The sequence below is a fragment of the Cavia porcellus genome, unplaced genomic scaffold (assembly GCF_034190915.1).
Source record: "Cavia porcellus strain 051 isolate PalLab524CR breed Dunkin Hartley unplaced genomic scaffold, mCavPor4.1 scaffold_5, whole genome shotgun sequence".
Taxonomy (NCBI): Eukaryota; Metazoa; Chordata; class Mammalia; order Rodentia; family Caviidae; genus Cavia; species Cavia porcellus.
In genome coordinates, this window is record NW_026947488.1 from 40,545,315 (window position 1) to 40,566,911 (window position 21,597).

General features: G+C 37.3%; 1 protein-coding gene across 12 annotated transcripts in view; it reads left to right on the forward strand.

The window, feature by feature from the left end:
- Tasp1 (taspase 1) overlaps positions 1-21,597 on the forward strand; it is a 262,482-nt gene that overhangs the window by 175,382 nt on the left and 65,503 nt on the right. For 7 of the 12 annotated variants that reach the window (XM_063248678.1, XM_063248683.1, XM_063248681.1 and 4 more), the window contains one exon: positions 1,899-2,009. The exons of the other annotated variants lie outside the window; for them this stretch is intronic. In XM_063248678.1, coding sequence (XP_063104748.1) covers positions 1,899-2,009 — 111 coding nt within the window. The remainder of the gene's footprint in view (positions 1-1,898; positions 2,010-21,597) is intronic. 12 annotated transcript variants of the gene reach the window in all.

Sequence of the window (21,597 nt, forward strand, 5' to 3'; positions counted from 1 at the left end):
TTCTATTTTGTTTTGTCTTACTTTAAATAATAAAAAAAATAATAACAGGCTTTTCTTGGGACAAGTGCTATTCATTGTTTTTTGTTGTAACTTCTGACCCTCTTTAGACTGACCCTCTCTCTTCATTAGCAGGGAACCAAGGTTAGCATTCCAGACTCCTTAATTCTTTTCTGTGTTGTGTTTCTGTGTTGTATTCACTTTCTCTAGTTTAGCTCTAGATTTTCTTGTTTTTTTACTTGTTTTCCTTCAGTCTCCCTGCACTCCACCCCTCATAGTGCTAGAGCTTTAACATAGGATCTCGCACATGCTAGGCAAGCACTGTACCACCCATCTCTGTCTTACTTGATTCGGTGTTTTGTCTTTTCTTCTGCTCAACCAATTTGCCTATTTTTCCTATGTTATCTTTACTTTTGGTTTTGATCTTTGTCTTTCCAAAGACAGAGGTTTCATTGAAACAACTAGTGATCCTAAGTTGTCTGTACTCTTTAACATTTGACACCATGAGGCTGAACTGAACACTTTCTGAGTATCAGTCAACACTCTCATCTTGAAATACAAATCATAAGCCAAGAACAAGTTATTTTCTAAGTATCTCTTGAATAGGAACAGACCCTTCTGTGCTTGTTGTGTTGTTAGAAAGTCGCTAGCTCAGAGAGTATCAACCTGATGTCTTGTGTCATGGAAGCTGATTATTTCACTGTTTAGAAGCAAGACTTTCACTTCAGCTTCTTTGTTTTCACTGTGTAGCTTCTTTCTTGCCCTGAGGTGAGCCTGGTGTTCCAAAGTCCTAATTGTCTCTGGCCACACTTCTAGTCCTAACTTGAACCTGTCTAGAAAGTACCTTGACTTCTGCAGGCTTAAGGAGGAAGTATTTTTCTCTCTCTCTGGAACCTGAGCCTACCTGAGGAGTTGGCAGATTCTTTCTTCGAAAAGGCCTAAGAATAAAGCTTATGGGCTTTACAGGCTATAGCCTGGCCTTTTTGGCATATTTTCCTCCCCCTCTCTTCTCTCTTAGATTAGATTTATTTTTCTTGTATGTCTTTTTCTCTGCCCAGTTTAGGTCATGCCTTTTTTCTTCCTTTTCCATCAGTTCCCTGAGGTGTGGGGAGGGAGTGGAAATAGAGGCATGTATTTAATCTACTAAGTTTAAAGAGAAGCTCCCCCCAAATCCAATTTGGTTGGTTTTTATTTTTACTGCTCTCTTTGATACTTCTTGGGTTAATTTTGCATTTGTTCTCCACGTGCTTACTTGCAGTGCCAGATGTTTGAGAAGATGTCCTTGGGGAAGAAAAATGAGGGATTTGAAATGTAATGTTCTTGAAAGGCTCACAGTGGTTCTGTGTGTGAGATCTCAAAGAGCCTAGGCTGTTTGTAACCACCACACTCTCATAATAGAAACACAGTTTTACCCTTATTTGTGTAAACCATCAGGAGCATTCTTAAATGTTTGTAATAAAGTTTGTGGCTTATTGTTTAAAATTGAATTTAAGGTAGTAAATCAAAGCTTTTGGTGGTGTCCCGTGACAGCAGGGAGAGGCTGGTAAGTGATCCCCAAGACGTGATCAAAGGGAGTTGTGGAACACTTTTGTGTGTATTTGTGTTTTGGTCCTTTAATCTGGTGGTGTTTCCAGTTCTTTTCTGAATGCACTAATGCATGCTCCATCCCCCACTTGTCACTTTAGCAGCACTGCCGCTGTCTTTGCCAAATGGCTGCTATTCAGGCGGAAGTCTGCCTTTGCCTTTCAGTCTAGATGAAGTATGAACAATGATAATTTTCAGGAAAATGGGTATCCTTCAAGATCTTCCTTGTATCACATTTGTGTTCTAGTGATCAAATGAAAGTTGAAAACTAGAAAAGTAAAATGCACTGAAAATGACTGCTGATCCTTTCTGCCTAGGTTCCCCTTTCCTTGCCAGTGAAGATGGTGTGCTTGGCGGTGTGATAGTTCTCCGATCATGCAGGTGTTCTACAGAGCCAGATTCCTCCCAGAACAAGCAGACACTTCTAGGTAAATTGGACATGTCTATGTTGTGCTTTTTTTCCCCCCTTGTTTTAAGAAATGAAAAGTTTTATTACCTCAAGTCAGTAACTTTATGGCATGGAAGGGATGGATATACTATTAATATCTACATATCCCTATTCTTTCTCCATAGCTACCTACTGCATCATTTTCAAGTGGGTTTAGAACCTAGGACTTTAGTGCAGTCCTTAGGAATGTCAGACCTTATTCCACAGAGCTTTTGAGGTGACCCTCAAAATATTATGCATAGTAACACAGAAAGAAGTTTCTTCCTATTTCCCCTTCCAAAAAGGAATCAGGAACCTTTTAAAGAGCTACTTGCCCAGAGGTCAAGCCTGGTGCCATGGCTTCTTAGCTGCAGTGCCTTAGTGCATGCATCTTACTGTTCCATGCCATTTCCTCATCTATAAAATAAGGATGTCTGTCCTGCCCTTCTTATAAAGCTGTGGTGAGGGAGGGGCAAATGATGCTTTTGCAGATTTGCAAATGTCCATCCAGATGTGTGGTTTGGATCTAGCCAAGCACACCAGTAGGGACAAAGCCCAGCCCACCCTCATTTATCAAGGCACAGACTTAATGGGGTCATCACTGCTCACTGGTTGGCTTTTTTTGATTCATCCATCCAGAGAGATACTTCTCAATAATCTACATAAACATGAAATGTAAGACAGTAGGGAGTGTGTGTGTTTTGTTTTATTCTAATTAACTTTTTAATTGAAGTATACATACATTCAGGAAGATGCACTAATCATAACTGGAACTTCTGGATGAATTACTGGATGAATCCACCCCATATAACTAGCACTGAGGTTAAAAAAAATGAAACTTCACTGCAGCCCTAGGAGCCCCCTGGTGACTCTTCCTAGTCTCTTAATCCTCTAAACTGAAGCATTATGCTAGCTTCTAACACTTCAATGTGTACGAAAGGGTAGTAGGATCTGCGCTCTGTGTGTCTGGTCTTCAGCCAACATTAAGCCTGATAGATTAATCCACACTGCATGAGGCAAAAGGTCTGTTCATTTTTATTGCTGTATAGTACCCTATTATATGGTATCCTGTGATATAGCACAGTGTATTAATCTGGGTAGCTCAACTCTTTCTATAAACTCCCATAAAGAAAATGTGACTGGCACTTGATCTGTATTGTATAATTGTCATCTATTGCTATAGCACAAATCTCTTCCTACTCTTAGGTTTTTTGAGTCTATAAATAATGCTGAGAGCTTCTTTTGGGTGTACAAGTATTTTTTTGCTGTAGAAGCCAAATGCATTTTCCTAAAATCTACTCATTCATTGATTCTTTTTATATGAAAGATCAGTACTGTTTATCCACCTGAACTCTAACCCCCCCCCCAGTGTTTCTATCCATTATACCTGGTACTAAATTTGCTCTGAGGAAATGTTTCTTAAATGACATCTTTTTTAAACCAAGACAAATCATGATTTTCTTTTTTGGTATGTTAACTACTGAATTGCTTTTTAAATACATGTAGAAGGCTTACTTTGGCCTTCAGTAAAAACTGAGAATAACCTTTAGTATTTGGGAAGAGAGAGATATTAAAACTTTAATGGGTCCTAGGAGGGGTCATCCTAGGGTCATCCTTGTTCTTTACCGAGCCTGGACTTTTGCTCATTCAAGTGATTCCTAAAAATTACAAGGTCTTTGTAGTTGTCTTCTCATTTGGGCAGTGTAGTATAAAAATGCATATTCAAAGTATACAATAAGTAATAGTATGTTAGCCCATAATAAGTAATGTTTATTACAAAGACAGTGATTTGTAAACTGTTCTTCTTTTTTGCTAAATAAGCAGTATGTATAAAGTGTTAACTTATGAAGGAAGTGAAAATCTTGCTGTTTTTTCAAAGGTAATTAGAAGAATTGATGTCTGTGAAGTGTATACACTAAATCCTGGGACTCATAAGCTAAGGTCAGCTTATGCCACCAATGTCATGAAATTTTCTTTTTTCACCTTCAGAAGGTTATGAATGTTCACCATATGGCAGTAAAATAAATTCATACAGTAAAGAAAAGATAGGAAACAAGACCTGAAGGTCACCTTTACCATCCCATTACTAAGGTAATCAGTGTGTTCTGGTTAGTCTTGAGGGAAAAACACTCACTTTGTAGAATGTGCTTGTGTTTGTTTCTTGATACATTTGTAAATTTGTGTCTTCTTGTTCTGAAAAAAAAAAAAAAAAGCAAAACAAAACAGAAGAAAACAAATTTTTTTAAATCCCATATTCCCTTTTCTCTCTTGATTTCACTTAGAATTCTAACTTTAACTTGAAATAATATATTTTGAGTTTATTTGAAACTGTAACTCACTTTTCTTGATTGATCAGCTTTACATAATCTCTTTTTCTTTTTCTTTCTTTTTTTTTTTTTTTATTGGTACTGGGGATCAAACTCACAACTGCATGCTTGCAAGGCAGGCGCTTATGCCTCTGAGCTAAATCTCCAGCTCAGCTTTACATAATCTCTATCAGTGATTCTCTCAGTTGGCTATGTAATTTGAGGAACTTTCAAGTACTTTTCTCTTCCTCTCTCACTCCTTTATTTCACCTCAACTTCTGTCAATCATACAATTATTGTCATAGTTCTAATATTCTTTCCAATAGCCATGCTTATCTTCTACACTTTGTTTAGAAATTGATTCCAAATAGTGACAATCAGTAACACTATCAAGATTCTATAAATATTGCTCACTGCATATCACAGTATTATCATAAACTTCTGTCTCTAAAAGGAGGCATTCAAACATCAAGATTGGGGACTGGATGTGTGGTTCACTGCTCAGGGGCAGAACACTTACCTACTCTACTGGGTTCAATATTGTGCACACACACACACAGGCAAACATCAAGATCAATTGAGTTTTTCTGTGTTGTACTGTATCCTTTCAGTTATTCTAATTCAAATCATAAATTACCTAAATGGCTTTGTATTAGACATAACAGCTTGATACTCAGTATATCCAGGATGGGCCCAGAAATTTTTCTTTTTGATACAACCAAATACAACAAAAGAATTCTCAAAATTAATAGAAGAAACTTAAAATGCTAAAATTACACAAAGGAACAAATACTGTATATTGTTAGTCACTTTTTTGTCTCTAAGAGTAACATAATTAGAATAGTTTCTAACTTTAGCCTTTTCTATATCTGCTTTCTTTTCTGAAAACCATAAATAATGTTCCTGTTATGCCACAAAACCATTTTGAATGAAACCCCATTGCCATGTGATGTTGTTCCAGGATACCATTCTTGACAAATACAGCAAGTGAACTGCTTTCAGGATGATATGTCTCAAGTGCAAGACACTTTTGTCCTTTGTTTACTGATTCATGAGTATAGTTGGAAAATCTCAGATGTCAGAGAACTTCCCGAGTCTGCTTGTGTGTCCTTCTTTCTGGTGCTTGTCCATAAACTGTCAACACTCCTTCCTTCAAGAGGCAGAGCTTAAATTCTCCCTCCCCTTAGTGTGGCCTGCACATTAGGGACTTGCTTCCAGTGAATAAGAATGTGACAGGAGTGACGGTGTGATTTCTGAGACCAGGTGAACAAGCATTGTGATTTCTCCACACACTCTCTGTTGGTCACTCTGTGGATGGCTAGCTGCTACATTAGGAGGACACTCGAGCAGTATTTTGGACAGACCTGTGTAACTAAAAGCTATGCCTTCCATCAGCCTGTGAGGCACTGACCCTTCTGCCAGCAGCCTCCGAGATCTGAATGAGCCTTCAAGGAATCAGCCCTGGCAATCTTGGCTGAAATCTATTGAGAGACCCTGCAACAGACAACCCCACAAAACCACTCCTGAGTTCCTAACCCACAGAAGTTGTGAGATGAGAAATATTTGTTGTCTTAAAGTACATTTTAGAATAATTTATTATGCCCCAATGGATAACTAATAAGTTTTTTAAAACTCTCTTGCCTACAAATGACCCTCTCATTTGTCTAAAGAACTGTGATTATAGAAGAAGGTGCTCTTGTCTTACGGCAGCTCAGTCAGACTTACCTTTCCATGACTGGGTCCTCATTCTCTTGGAACCTTGTGGGACAAATCTGATCAGTGTCCTCCTCTATTGCCTTCCTTAACTACCTTTTCCCAGACTTTCTCCTTAGCCTCCTCACTCCCACATTCGTTCCCTCTATTTGTCATCTCACTCCTACCTTCATACTTCTACTGTAGTTCACTCTTTCTCAAACACTTGCAGTTGCTAGAGAACCTAACCTGGGGCCCCAGACTAGGGTGGTCAGTAGAGAAGAGGTGACCTTGAAGTAGAAAGGGCAAAAATGGGAGCATGATTGAGAAAGTCACATGATTCCCAGGATCAGAGAGACAGTGACAAAAACAAGAATGACATAAGCATATGGAATTTAGCTTATGGCATGTGTAAGCTAAATTTTGAATAACTATCTGTATGTTACAATGAAAACAAAATATGTATTTCTTACTATTACTCCCATGCTTTCTTTTTACTGATTAATTGATTGAGTGATTGAGATAAGGTCTTGTTATATAGTTCAGTCTGGCCTTGAACTCACTGAATATACCAAGACTGACTTCAAACTTATGGTGATCTGCTAGCCTTCACCTCCAGAATGCTGTGAGTACAGATGTGCACCATGACTTCTGACCTTTTTAAGATTTTTATTATTTTTATTTTTGATTGTACATTTTAGTTCAGTTCATCGATACATTGACAGTGTAATTGACATATCCAACACTAAACCTTTATTATTTCTTTGTGGTAAGAACATTCAAAGCCTTCTCTTCTAGGCGTTTTGAAATATGCAGTACATCATTGTTAACTGGATCAATTCTCCTGTACCATCCAACCTTAAAACTTACTCCTCCTGTCTAATTATACCATCATAGCAATCAACTAATCTTTCCTTACACTCCCATCTACTCTCCTCTCCTCTACCTCTGGTCTCAATTTAACTTTTCAACTTTTTTAGATTCCACATATGTCATTATTCCTTTTAATTTTTCTACAAGGACATACATAGACACACACACACTCCCTTCCTCTTTGTTATTGCTCATGGCTTGTTGATTGCCTCACTGCCTTCTGCCTGCCACAAATGGGTTGCTCCTCTACAATGCCCCTCTACCATGCCACCCTGCCTTGCAGCCAGCCATCTATGAACTAAAACCTTTACAAATTGTCAACCAAAATAAACCTTTCCTTCTTTAACTTTGAGGGTTGGGTATTTTATCTCAGCAATGAGAAAAGTAACCAAGACACATTCTAAGTCATGTCTTACAAAGGGCCAACGTTTCCCTCCAATAACTTATCCCTCCAATAACTTACAATTCCCTACCTCAGTACTGTCCCGTCTTTAGGACCTATCTCAGATGTGGGTCTTAGAATTCTCTGGAAGCTCTTTCTAGGGCATTTGCTCATTCCTTGTGCTCCGTTAGCACAAAGCAGTTAACATGCCTTTTACGCTGTGACACTCTTGGCCAGAAATCAGAGTTGTCCGTCCCCTAGGCAACCCATTCTTCATGTTGTTTCTGAACCCAGTTTAATGAAAGGACTTGTTCTGTGAACCCCATTGAAACACATAAATGTATTGAATGGTGTGAAGTATCTTTCCAGACATTAGACAGTTTCTCCTCTGAAAGTCATGCCACAGCCTGTGAATGTTTGAAGGCAGGGCCTGTATCCTGCTGAAGTTTGGTAACCCACTTCTATAGTAGTTTCAATAATTTTTGGATTTCTGTAGTAGTTCTCAATTTTTGGATAAATGAGTAAGTGCCAAGTGGAGTTTCTGTATTGATTGTCTATCAGAAATTTTCTGAAAAATTGATTACTCTTTTGGAGAATTGAAATGTCATGAAAAATATTCTCAAATGCTCAGAACAACTACATGGTGTGGAAAGTTGGGCAATAAGTGTCCACGAACAAGAACATTTGGAGACATTTTAAATGGATTGTAGCAGTCAGCCTCTGCAAACAGCTGTGAAAGGACAATTTGGAAGTGAACATGTTTGCAACGCTCATCCTGCCACCTCTATCTCCTCAGATCGTGAGATGCTGACAAAGCCCAGCCTACAATTTGCAAATTTAACACAAAGCAAATGCAGGTTCCTGGGTGTTGTAGTCAGGGGTTGTACACAGAGAACAATTCAGATCGGGACATGGAGTTTATAATATTTTTATAATGGTCACCGAAAGTTAACACAGGAGAATGCAGGAAATCTATCCGCAACACCGATGACATAGATTATTTAGTCAAGAGTCTAAACCCCACGGCAATGTCCCACATGAGTTCAGATAAAAAAATACCCAGAGCTTAGAACAACGCCTCCACAAGTCCAACTGGAAGTCCAGAGCCCACAAGAAAGACTCACGCCAGTCTCTTTTACGGATTCGTGCAGGGAAGACCCAAGGGTCAGTGGTGGAAGCCAGAAAGTCTATGCCAGCAGGATGAAGGAGCTGTGCTAGTGGGATGAGGGTTCTACACTGGAGCCGAGAAGTCACACAACAAAGAGCGGGGCTGTCCTGAAAGGTACCACAGCTGTCCTCAGCGACACGGAGGCCCCGAGCTCCTCCAACCACAAGTGCAGTTGGGTACCTGCCAGGAAGCAGCGTGACGAGTTCATCCTGGAGACCAGGCAGCACATGTCTTCCCCTCCAGAGCCAGGAAGCAATGCTCGATGTGAAGACCAAAGCTTCTCCAGGAGAACCAACAGCTCAGACAGCAACTCGTTGGAGAACCCATAATGTCTCCTTAACGCCTCAATCCCTCTCAACACCTCTCTTCTTTTCCACCTATTTATCCTGGCAACCCTCCTCAGGTGGAGCATCTTCTCTCAATGCATGCTGATGTAGTTCACCTGGCGTTAAGTTGACCACCAGTTTTCAAACCATAACACTGGGTGAAACAGCTGAAAAGAATTAATTTTCTGCTCCGCTTTTAGAGAAAAAGCCAATATATTTTTACCTGGTAAAGTATAATTACATGTGCTTTCCAGGCCTCTATAGAAGTGTTTTATTGAGGCTACTGTTCATAGCATAGTTAAAAATACACAGCAAAATCATGTTAAGCCATCTAGTGGAAACATGAGTTCTTTGCCATTTTAAGGTACTTAGAATATATGAAAGTATTTTGCATAAATACTCAGTATTCCTTCTGAAATACATTTCTTTCTTTGTACCCTGTACCCTTGCACCTCTAATGAGCTCATTAGAGCCTTGTAGACTATGAAGTTCAGGGGTTCATGGACTGGATTGGCCAGTAGGAAGCAATGAGTTAAGGGGCCAATGAGAAACGAACTCCATATATTTGAAGAAAATCTTAAGTGTTTTAAGTTGGATGTATATGAGTCCCAAGGAGTAAAAGAATTTGCACATTTGGGCTGTAGCCTTTGGGGTCTTTCATCCTAAATGGATTTTAGGCCCACATTCTCTCCAGCGCCTGATTATCTGATGAGCACACATGGTAATTATTACTCTTCCATTAAGTTAACCCTACCTTACTTAGAGAGTAAGTTCTTTCCTATCTGGGAATGTATTTTATGCTGCAATAATTGAGTTTTATGTATAATACTGCTTCCGTTTATCCAGCTACTCCTTCTCCCATTTTTTTAATCTTTTACTATGAAAATGTGTGATACATTTTTAGAAGACGGACATCACAAATGTGTTAGTTGTAAAGTATAATAATAAAACAAACACCTGTAGACCTGCCACCCAGCCTAAGAAACTGCCTATTACCCATATCTTTGAAGCTCATATGTGGGCCTCTCTGATCTTACTACTTTTTTTCCCCCATTTTTAATTTCATGTTTTACCCCCTTGGTTTTCCTTAAAGCATTTTCACATGTAATGCAATCAAAAAGACACGGTTTAGTGGGTTTTTTTTTTTTTTGGTTTTGAATTTTATATAAATAGCATGTCATAATGGTTTATTCTATTAGTTTTTTTGCATTATCTTATATTACCTGGAAAGGATAATATCATTTTTCATTTTCCAGTTAATTCCATCAAATCGAACTGCTCTCTCATTGCCAACTAGAATGTAAGTGTTGTGTACCCTCCCTGTTAGGATTTGTGTTTGAATAGTCCCTCCAAAACTCCTGCAGTCATGGAGGCACTTTCCAGGGGCAGGCTTCTAGAGTTTGTGATTGACTCATAGTCCAGTGCTGGGATAATGGGTGTGAGTATTACACTTGCCCTAGGGTGGGTGTGACCTACATGTAGTAAAAGGAACAGAAAGAGTCTTCTCTGGCACTCCTCCCTTTTTTGTTCTTGTTGCTTTTGCTATCTTCCTCTGTCATAAACTATTGCACCTCTGTCATACCCCGTGCCTTGGAGCCAGCCGATTATGGACTAAAACCTCCACAAACTGTTAGCTAAATAAATCTTCCCTTCCTTAATTTTGGGCATTGGGTATTTTCTCTCAGCAGTGAGAGAAAAGTAACCAAGACGCTCCTTTTTTTGTTTTGTTTTTTTGTTAGACAAATTTCTTTATCAAATATTCTTTGTTGTTTTTTCTGTGGTTTTACAAAAATTTTCAGTGTTGGATTGAATTGGTGGTGCCTGGAACATTACAAAGATAAAAAGTTATTTTACTGTGTAAGTTAAAATTCCAGCCACGTTTCAGTTTTAATGGGATTAAAAATTTGGCAAGCACATCTAAACTGCATGTGCTTCAGAGGAGCTTCACTGTCAGGGTGCTAGCAGGATTGTGTGGCACAGGCTACTGTGAGCACTTGCGACAAGACATTTCTGTTGGGCTCACATGATCATAAAACCAATCCTCAAAGAGAAGGCAAATTAGCTTGTGGGATTCTAGAGGGGAATGAAGCCTTGTGGATTTTTGTCTGATGTTCATAGTTCATCTGAAAAATGGAATTAAAACATTGCTGTATAAGAGAATCCAGTGAACTTCTATGTAGAAAGGTCATTTCTTTATTGCCTTGGCAATTGCTTTGTAGTTGTTACATCTTCACTGTGACTTTGACATGTTGGTGTTCTACTTCTTATTTAAAGATCCGATAAAAATACACAAATTAAGTTAAATGCCAAATGAATAAAGTAGATACTTAAGCCTTTCAGTGACAGAGTGGCACTAATCTGTTGAGATAGTCTGACATTAATATTTTCAGAAAGTTTTTGTTTTTGAAACAAAAAGATATTGATGATAAGTCACTATAGTCACTGCTTTGTTTTAACAGAACATTTTGTCCTTTAAGAAAGCACTCTAAAAATTAGAAAGATTTTCCTCTATAGTTTATTTCTCCTTCATGAAAAGTATAGTTCTAGCTGTTATCTAACCAGAATTTTGTAGGACTTTTGCTGCAAAGTATAGAATTAGAACACAAAAATATACGGAACGTAAAGATTTGTGTATAGAATTGTAGCAACTGTGTAGTTATTACAGTGGTTCTTCTAAAACTCAGGAAGACATTTTGGCAAACTTTATAGTTAGTTTTCATCTGCTTACAGGGTAATAGAGATCATTCTTGCTGGAAATAAATCTTTTAAAGATCGTTGAATGAATAAAATCATGTTTCAAAAAACTTGTTTTATTGAATAGCTTTTGGTTCACCAGAGAACTTCCAAATCCCAGCCAGTGATCCCCTATTTTCAGTAGTTTCTAATCCAATAAATTAATAAAACAGGAAGAGAATTGAAATGTCCTTCAGGGCTTGTATTACTATTTGACCCACATCCTTCCCTTTTCAGTCACCATCCTTCTTTAGTCTTGAGCAAATCTGTGTGAGTATTGGAAAGAGAGAGTGTTACTTTCTTGGATTAACATAACTGGGATTTTACAGAATTCAATCCCGACTGCTCCCAAGACAGTTCAGTGGTCAAGGTTTTTCAGGAAAGCCTGCCAACTCAGTTATTTCATAGCCTCAATGGGACCTGCATTATCTGACTCTTAAGGATCCCTTGTCAGGGCAGTAAAGCCTTTTTGAATATTTTTTTTGAAGATTAAACCCCCTACTGGATTATAAAGAGCCTAAAAACAGTTGAGAGTTGGGTGGGAATGTAGAGAGATAAGAGGAGGCTGCTCTATTTACAGTTCATCCTTCTTCCCATTTTAGGAATGAATTTTTCTTTACTCAAGGAGAAATTTAAAACACTGCAGTATGATGTAGAGTATGCCACTCGACCTAAGGCTAAGGAGCAGCAACTGACTTGGCAGCTGCCCAACCCAGTACGTTTCTGATTTTGGAATTCTGTTTTCCTTGCAAGAAAATCTGGGATGTGAAGCCAAGCAGTAAGGCTGTAAATGGTTGTGGGAGCCAGTGCAGCTGGGGGTTGTTAACAACAATTGAAGGACAATATTAAAAAAAAAAACCCAAAAAAACCTGGGGTAGTGAGGGCTTCTTTGTGGTTAGAAAAGGGAATTCATTTGCATAGAAAAACCTTCACGCAACCAGGTGAGGAAACTGTTTTGTTTAACTTAATTTAAACCAGATGTCATGTGGATGATACTGTAAGAAAAAGAAGTATCCTGGAAGAAGCATCATGCAAAGGATAGTTTGTACCTCTAATAATTACCAGTGAAGGTGGTTATTTAAATTCCACTATGAGGCAAAACTTGTTTTGGGATGTAGGGTTACCTCATTTAGTGGAGTGCTACTAAGATTGAAGTAGAACTGCGCTTGGGCTATTAAATTCAAGAAGTATCCACTTGTTTTAAAACGTTAAACACAATATGCAATATATTAACTAATGTTAATTCCCTATTTTTTCTTTATTGAAATTCTGTATCATTTCTATTGTTTCCTGTTTTGCTTGTTAAAATAAAAAAAATTAAGACTCTCTCAAAAGGCTCAGTCAAAAATATGTTAAATACAGTTTTCTGGAAAGACTGGTATCTAAGGTTAAAGCCATTCTGATGTAATCAATTTGTCAGTCTTGAGGAGCACATTAGCTCAGCCTCACCTAATCTATTCCTGCCATTGGAATAGTGTCACCATGTGGACCTCTCACATCATGCTTGTATGGCATGAAGTGTTGAGGAATCTCTTGGTGGAGAAGAATCCAGCCACATCCCTGTGTTATCATTGTTTTTTCACATGTTAACTTAAGAGATTTGTTTTGGTGTGTTCTTAATGTTTTCTAATCGGATTCTTTTCATGGTGGGTATTTTGGATAATCTCTGAAATTCCTGGGCTCTGGCCTTCTAAAAACATAGGCCTTTTTGAATCGGTAGCTTAGGCTGTAAACAGTCACTGGCTGCTATTTAAGGAAAATGGTCATTACTGAAAGGCCAGGAGCTTCTGTTAATGGAAATTGTGAATCTGACCACACCAAGGACTTATAGCCAGCGCTTTCATAGGCTGAGATATGTCACTCAGACCATTTATTTACACCGTGTTATGGTTTGTATCTAAATGTCCCCCTGTCATGGTGGTTCCCAGGCCTCATGCATTTGCATTATGCCTTTGTGATTGGTTCATTGTCTAGAGCTTGGATTGCTGGTGTCAGTGCTATACCCACATAGGAGTGGAGCCAGCATGTAATGTAATGGCAGGAAGAAGTTGTGTCTTGCTCTCTTGCTGGTTTCTGCCTTGCTGTTTGCAGCCGCCATGAACTGAGGCCCCGCCATGCCACCCTGCCTTGTAACCAACTGAGTATGGACTGAAACCTCAAAAAAAGTATAAAAAATAATCCTTTCCTTTCCCAACTTTGGTCATCAGGCATTTTGTCTCAGCGACCAGTAAAAAGTAACTAAGACACCCCCAAAGCCTCATGCAGTCATGGGGGCAAGCTTCTAGAGTTTGTGATTGATTCATGGTCCAATTCTGGGATTATAGGCGTTAGTGTCACACCTGCCTTGGGCTGGGTGTGATCTACATAAAATATAAGGGACAGAAAGAATCTTCTCTGGTGTTCCTCCCTTTTTGCTCTTGTTCGTTTTGCTGTTTTCTGCCACTGTGAACTGTTGCCCTCTGCTATGAGCCACCCTGCCATGGAGCCAACTGATTATGGACTGAAACCTTCACAAACTATGAGCTAAATAAACCTTTGCTGTTTTAATTTTGGGCATTGGGTATTTTGTCTCAGCAGGGAGGAAAGTACACCCTGCATGTTGTCTGAATTCATGGTCCTTGCATGTAACAATTACATGTGGAAAAATCCTGGCCCATTAAGTAGCATCACCATGATTTTCTAAATGCTTAGAGTGATTTTGAATGTATATGGAACAGTTTTCAGTATTTGGAGTAATTTAGTACTCAAATCAGGAAACATATCGTAGACTCCTGGTTCTGTGAGGGTAAGAGGGTGAGAAATACTATTCTTTTACTGAAGCATTAATTTTTCTCAATTTCAGTGTGCTTGAAAAAATGTATATTACTCTTTGCTGAGTTTTAATGATAAGACTTAACTGATAAACAATTTGCCAATTGCTTTGTGAGATAAACATTACCCTTGAGCCCAATTAATGTTTACTGCTCATTTTAAAAAAAACTTAGAATTATTTTGATGTTTTAAGCTTGCTAACAGAAAAGCGGTGTGGATAAATTATCATGGTTTTTTTTTTGTTTGTTTGTCTTAATGATTCTTTGAGCATGAGAGATTGTGCTCTGAATATATGTGCCCACTGTATACAAGTCGAGATTTACTTCTGTACCTATGTAAGATTAGGTAATGTTTTAGATGGTAATGAGACAAGGAGCTTTTTTTAAATATCAGATGAGTGTCACATCATGGTAAAACATTCGCATGAAGAATAATTAAAATTCATACTTACTACATCAAATTTTGGTAATTCTTCAAGGATAATGTAGGTTAATGATATATTGGAAATTCCACATTAAAAAAGGGGAAATAAAACAGGGCAAAATTTAGATCTTTCACAAGAGATACTGTGTTGAAAAATAGATTGCTCTCCACTCAAGTCTCTCCATGAGTCACTTCTCTCTACAGTAGCCACCAGCTGTCAGTGCCTGACATGATCCTCCAGGAACATCTTATGTGTGTACAAACATATTCACAGATGATTCTCACCTTCTTTTTCTGTAAAAATAGCAGATGAGTGTCTTTCAAACTGTATTGTGTCTTACTAAAGAATTTTAAAGTCAATTTAGTGAATTACAATCAGAATCTCCTAAATGAATATGTTATAAAGAACCCTGTTGAATAGATCAGTACATTGCAAATAAAAGGGACATGTTATTCTGTGAAATTTTAGTTGTAAATAAATATACATTAAGTGACAGTGTATGAAATGGTTTTTTTTTTTTTGCATGTTCATTTTGGTATCATTTTTGTTTAAACTTCAAGGTTAAAAAAATGTAAAACCACTTTGTACACTTTGTACAGATGGTCTCAAGAACACCCACATAGAGCATCCTCATTTTATTTTTTTTCTGATCTTGAAAAATTTTATTTAAAGAGAAAAAACAAAACAAAAATGGTAGAAATAATACATAATTTCAAAAAAAATAAACAGAAATCTTGTTGATAAATTACATAGTCCTCTTAGAAATAGTTGTTCAAGTCACAAAATTAAAGCATATAAAGTGGACATTCAAACAGCATATAAAGTGGACATGCAAACAGTTCCATTCAACTATCCAACAAAAACATAGTAAAATGGTTATCAGTTCTACATGCTTAAACACACATGCAGTTATATCCTTTAGAGGACTTTTCCTTTCTTTTTTACAATAGCAATTTATACATTTGGGGTTTTATTACTACTACAGTTTTTATTTGTTTTTACCCTAGAGACACAATGTGATATTTATAAATATGATTCTTATTTATTTCACTTATGAGGATAGTTTCAAGTTGTCTCCATTTACTAATGAAGGCCTCAAGATCATCCTGTTTTATAGCTGAGTAATATTCCTTTGTATAAAAATACCACATCTTTTTCATCCACTCTGTGGCTGATGGGCATCTTGGCTGTTTCCAAGACTTAGCTATTACAAATTGTGCTGCTATGAACATGAGTACACATATATCACTGTGATATGACCTCTTCTGGAAATTTTTCTGGGAAAATACTCAGGAGAGGAATAGCTGGGTTGAATGGAACTTCCAATCCTAGTCTTCTGAGAATTCTCCATACTGATTTCCATAGTGGTTACACTAGTCTGCACTCCCACTAACAATGGAGCAGTGTTCCTTTTTCCCCGCAGCCTCACCAACATTTGTTATCAGTTGGTTTCTTGATGGCAGCTATTCTTTCCAGAGATGAAATTTCAGTGCTATTTTAATTTGCATTTCTCAAATGATCAGTGATGGTGAACATTTCTTCATGTATTTATTTGCCATTTGTATTGTCTTCATCTGAGAAATGTGTGTTCATCTCAGATGCCCATTTTTGGAGAGAGTCTTTGAACTTGGGGATCTTGATGTTTTTCAATTCTTTATATGTTCTGGATATAAGTCCTTTGTCTGAGGGATTTCTGGCTAAAATTCTTTTCCATTCTGTGGGTTTTCTTTTCATTCTGTTACGATTTCTTTTGAAGTGCAGAAACTTTTCAATAATATGCGATCCCAGTTGTTGATTCTTTGAAGTGTTTCCAGTGCAGTTTGCGTTTTGTTCATGAATTCTCTGTCTACCCCTATGTCTCCAAGATTTCTGCCTACTTTGTCCTAGAGTAGATTTAGTGTTTCTGTTTTAATGTTTAGGTCTTTGATCCATTTAGACTTTAGTTTTGTGCATGTGATAGGCATGGATTTAGTTTTAGTCTTCATTCAGCATGTGGAGAGCCAGTTTTTCCAACACTTTTATTAAAGAGGCTATCCTTCTTCCAGTGAACATGTTTATCCCTTTGTCAAATATCAGATGGCTGAGTGTCTTTGTAGTTGTGCTTGCATCTTCTAATCTGTTCCATTGATCCTCAGGTCTATTTCTTTGCCTGTACCATGCTGATTTTTTCACTATGGTTTTGTAGTATAGTTTCAAGTCAGGAATTGAGATGTTTCCTGCCTTGCCTTTGTTGCCCAAAATTGCGTTTGCTATTCTAGGTTCTTCTGTTTCCAAATGAATTTTAGGAGTGTTTTCTCTAGGTCTGTGAGGTAGGTTGATGGTATTTTAGTTGGAATGTCATTGAATCTGTATAACAGTTTTGGGAGTATGGCCAGTTTCACAATGTTGGTTTTTCCTAGCCAAGAGCAAAGAATATCCTTCCATATTAATATATCCTCTTCAGTCTCCTTTTTTAGCATAGCATAATATAGGTCTTTTACATCTTGGTTAGATTGATTCCTATTATTTCATTTTTTTTAGATGCTATTGTGAAGGGTGATATTTCTGTAATTTCTTTCTCGGGGAGTTTTTGTTTGTGTACAGGAATGTTATTGATTTTTGAGCATTGACTTCGTATCCAGCTACACTGCTGAATTTGTTTATTACCTCTAGTAATCTTTTAATGGAGTTTTTTGGGTTTTCTGTATAGAGAATCATGTCACCTACAAATAGTGATAATTTCACTTCTTTCTTTGCTTTCTTTATTCCTTTTATTTCTCTTTCTTAACTGACTGCCCTGGATAGTGTTTCCAGAACTATCTTGAATAGGAGTGGTGATAGTGGACATCCTTACCTTGTTCCTGATTTTAGAGTGAAAGCTTTCAGTTTTTGTCCATTTAGTATAATGTTGGCTGTTGGTTTTTCATAGGTGTGGCCTTTATAAGATTGAGGTAGTATTCTGAGTTTACAAAGGGTTTTTATCATGAACATGTGTTGGAGTTTATTGAAGCCTTTTTTCTGCATTTATTGAGATGAGCATGTGGTTTTTGCTTTTTGCTCTGTTGATGTGGTGTATTACATTTATTGATTTGTGTGTGTTAAACCGTCCCTGAATTCCTGGAATGAATCCCACTTGGTCATGATGTATAATCTTCTTGATGATTTGCTGCATTCTATTTGCCAGTATTTTATGGAGAATCTTTGCATCAATGTTCATTAGTGAGACTGGCCTATAGTTTTCCTTTTTGGTTGGTTCTTTCTCTGGTTTTGGTATGAGACCAATACTTACCCTCAGGAATGATTTAGGGAGGATTTCTTCCTTTTCAATTTCATTGAAGAGTTCAAAGAGTATTGGCATCAAATCTTCTCTAAATTTCTTGTAGAATTCAGCTGTGAATCCATCAGGACTTGTGCTTTTCTTTGTTGGTAAGTTTTTAATGATGTTTTCAATTTTAATAGCTGATATTGGGTGATTCAAAATTGCTATATCTTCTTGGTTGAGCTTTGGTAGTTCATATGTTTCTAGAAATCTGACCATTTCCTCTGGAGTTTTTACTCTTGTGTGAGTAGAGATTTTCAAAGTAGGTATTCATGATCTTGTGAATTTCCATGGGATCTATAGTAATTTCCCTCTTTTCATTCCTTAATGCATGGATTTGGGTTTTTTCTTTCTTTTTCTTGATAAAGTTAGCTAAACATTTGTCAGTTTTGTTTATTCTCTCAAAAAACCAGCTTTTTGATGCATCAATTCGTTGTATTTTTTTTTTTAGTTTCAATTGCATTGATTTCTGCTCTAATGTTTACAGTTCTTATCTTCTGTGACCTTTACTTGCTCTTCTTTTTCTAGAAGCTTGAGATGAAGCGTTAGGTTATTTGTGCTCATTCTGTTTTCTTGATATGACAATTTATTTCTATTTTCCTCTTAAGACCACTTTCATTGTATCCCACAGATTACAGTATCTTGTTTCCACATTTTCATTGAATTGTAGGTATTGCTTTATTTCTTCTTTAATTTCATCTGTAGCCCACTGGTTGTTCAGAAGGTTGTTATTTAATTTCCAGGAATTTTGCAGTTTTTGCAATTTCTTTTGCCATTAATTTCCTATTTCAGTACACTGTGGTTAGATATTATGCATGGGATAATTTCAATACCTTTGCAGTTACTTAAGAATGTTTTACAGGGTAATATATGGTCTGTTTTGGAGACTGTTCCATGCGCAGCTCACAAGTTTGTGTATTCTGATGTGGTTGCATGGCACACTCTGTAAATAAACATCTACCAAGTCCAATTGCTCACAGGTATGATTCAGTGCTGTTATTTCTTTGCTGACTTTTTGTCTAGTTGATCTATCTCTTTGTGACAATGGGGTGTTATGGTCCCCCTGTTATAATTGTGTTCTTGTGTATTTGGTTTTTCATGTCCATTAGTATTTGTCTTGTATATATGAGTGCTCCTGTATTTGGTGCATATATATTTATAATTGTTAGTTCTTCCTCTTGAATTTTTCCACTAATGACTATGTAGAGTGACCTTCTTTATCTCTTTTAATCATTTTAGGTTTGAAGTTCATGTCTGCAAATAAAATAGTTACTGCTGTTTTTTTCTGGATTCCTGTTGCATGGAATACTGTTTTCCATCCTTTTACTTTTAATCTATGAGTTTCCTTTCGGGTCAGATGTGTTTCTTGTATTCAGCATATTGTGAGATTGTGTTTCTCAATACATTCTGTCAACCTATTTCTTTTGGTAGGTGAATTGAGGCCATTTACATTTATGGATATCACTGATATGTACTAGCTTTACTTTGCCATGTGATGTTCCAGTTGTTTGCTTTTTGCTTTTACCCCTTGTTTAATTGCTTGTCTTATCTGGTGTTTTTTTTTTTTTTTTTTTTTTTCTGTTGCTGTTTTGGAGATTGTGGTCATTTTTATCTCTATCTAATATATCTTTCAATACTCTTTCTACGATTGGTTTGGTGAACATGAATTTCATCAGTTGTTCTTTGTTACAGAAGTATCTTTTTTCTCCATTAAATTTGAATGAAAGTTTTTCTGGGTACATCACTCTGGGTTGAAAGTTGTTTTCTTTCAGGGCTTGAAACACCTCACTCCAAGCTCATCTTGACGTGAGGGTTTGTGCTGAAAAGTATGCTGTGATTCTAATGGGCTTTCCTTGATAGGTGAGTTGTATCTTTTCTCCAGCAGCTTTTAGTATTCTGTTTTTATGCTGTACGTCTGAGATCTTAATTATATGTCTATGAAATCTGTATTTCTTTAAATTGTTTCTTTTTGAACTGTTTTGTTCTGTTTTGATATGTTTAATCTTACCCTCTTTAAGATAAAAAACAAGTGTGTAGGACTGATAACCATATTACTAAGTTTTTGTTGGATCATTGAGCAGAACTGTTGGTAGTGTCACTATTTGAATGTCACTTTACATGCTTTAATTTTGTAACCTGAACAACTATTTCTCAGATGACAATATGTAACTTAAAAAAAATTATTATATGTCTAGGTGTAGATTTATGTTGGTTGTGACTGGCGTTCTATATGCCTCACTTATCTGCATATCAGATTTTTTTCCTCATGTTTGGGGAATTTAATGCTATTACTTCAGTGAATCTTTTAGTTATGTCATTTGCATTGGTTCCTGCATCTTCACTGATACCTATTGATATTATATTGTTTCTCTTGGCATCATCTTGAAGCTGCTGGATTGTCATTTTATGCTGCTTTGTTATTTTTAAAGTTCTATTCTTTTATGATCGCTAATTGCAATCCTGTCCTCAAGGTCTGAAATCCTATCCTCAGCTTCATTTAAACAGTATTGCCAGCTGTGAATAGAACCTTTTGTTTCTTGGATGTCTGTTTGAGTTTGTTTCATGAATTCTGCTTGTTTTCTATATAGTTCATTCAAAGTTTCAATCAGTTTCCTGTGCTCCTGTACTTTTTTCTCTATTTCTTCTTTAGTTGCACTGAGCAACTCCTTTTCAAAGATTGTTATTTCTGTCTTTACATGGGAGTGTACTTCTAATTTGTTTTCCTCTATAGCCTCATAAAGTTTTTTTTTTTTATTTCACTTGCTATCTTTTCAGAGATTTCCAGTGTGTTACTTTTGAAGTCCTCTATTTCAGTGTCTCCTGTACTTGCTTCTGGTGAAGTATTAGTTTGACATTGCATTTTGCTTTTTCATTTTGCCATTTTCCCCTTTTGAGTTAATATTTGGTCCTTCAATCCCGCTAGTGTCTACTGTTGGTAGTGTGTATCTTGGGGTCCTACTGTAAGGTTGATGTTTGTCCAATTGTTGGGTCCCTCAATGAAGAGATCAACAGTCACCTGACTTCTCTCTGAGGGGCCTGTTGGGTAAGTCCTATATTCTTCCTGGGCTGACAAGCCTAGTAGTATTGATATAGGTCAACTTTTAGTTCCTGCTGTTACTTTATCTTCAGGTTATTCCAGGACACCAAATCTCCCTGTCTATAGTGTTTGCATCCATTGAGGCCCTACTGTGTCCCAATTGTGTGCCTCTATGTTTCATAAGCCCTTCTGATTTTTCTTGAAGTTGGGGAAGTCCTTATTGGCACACTCCTCATACTGCCTGATGTTCTCGGTGTGCAGGAGTGAATTACCCACACTCTTGCCAGACTCACCAAGGTCTTACAGTTAGTTGGAGGGAGCTTTACTCCTGGCCCTATTTACCCACTGTCTACCTCTATTTTAGGGGCATACTCACCACACTGACTGGAGCCTGCTGAGATCTTCTGTTTTGGGTGAGGCAGTTACTGAATCTCCCTTCAAGCTAGCACAGTTAATCCACTGTAGTCAAGGTTCTGGGATAAAGGGTGGGAGCTGAAGATCAACAGAAGTATTAGGTCCAGGAGATCTGGAGTGTCCCC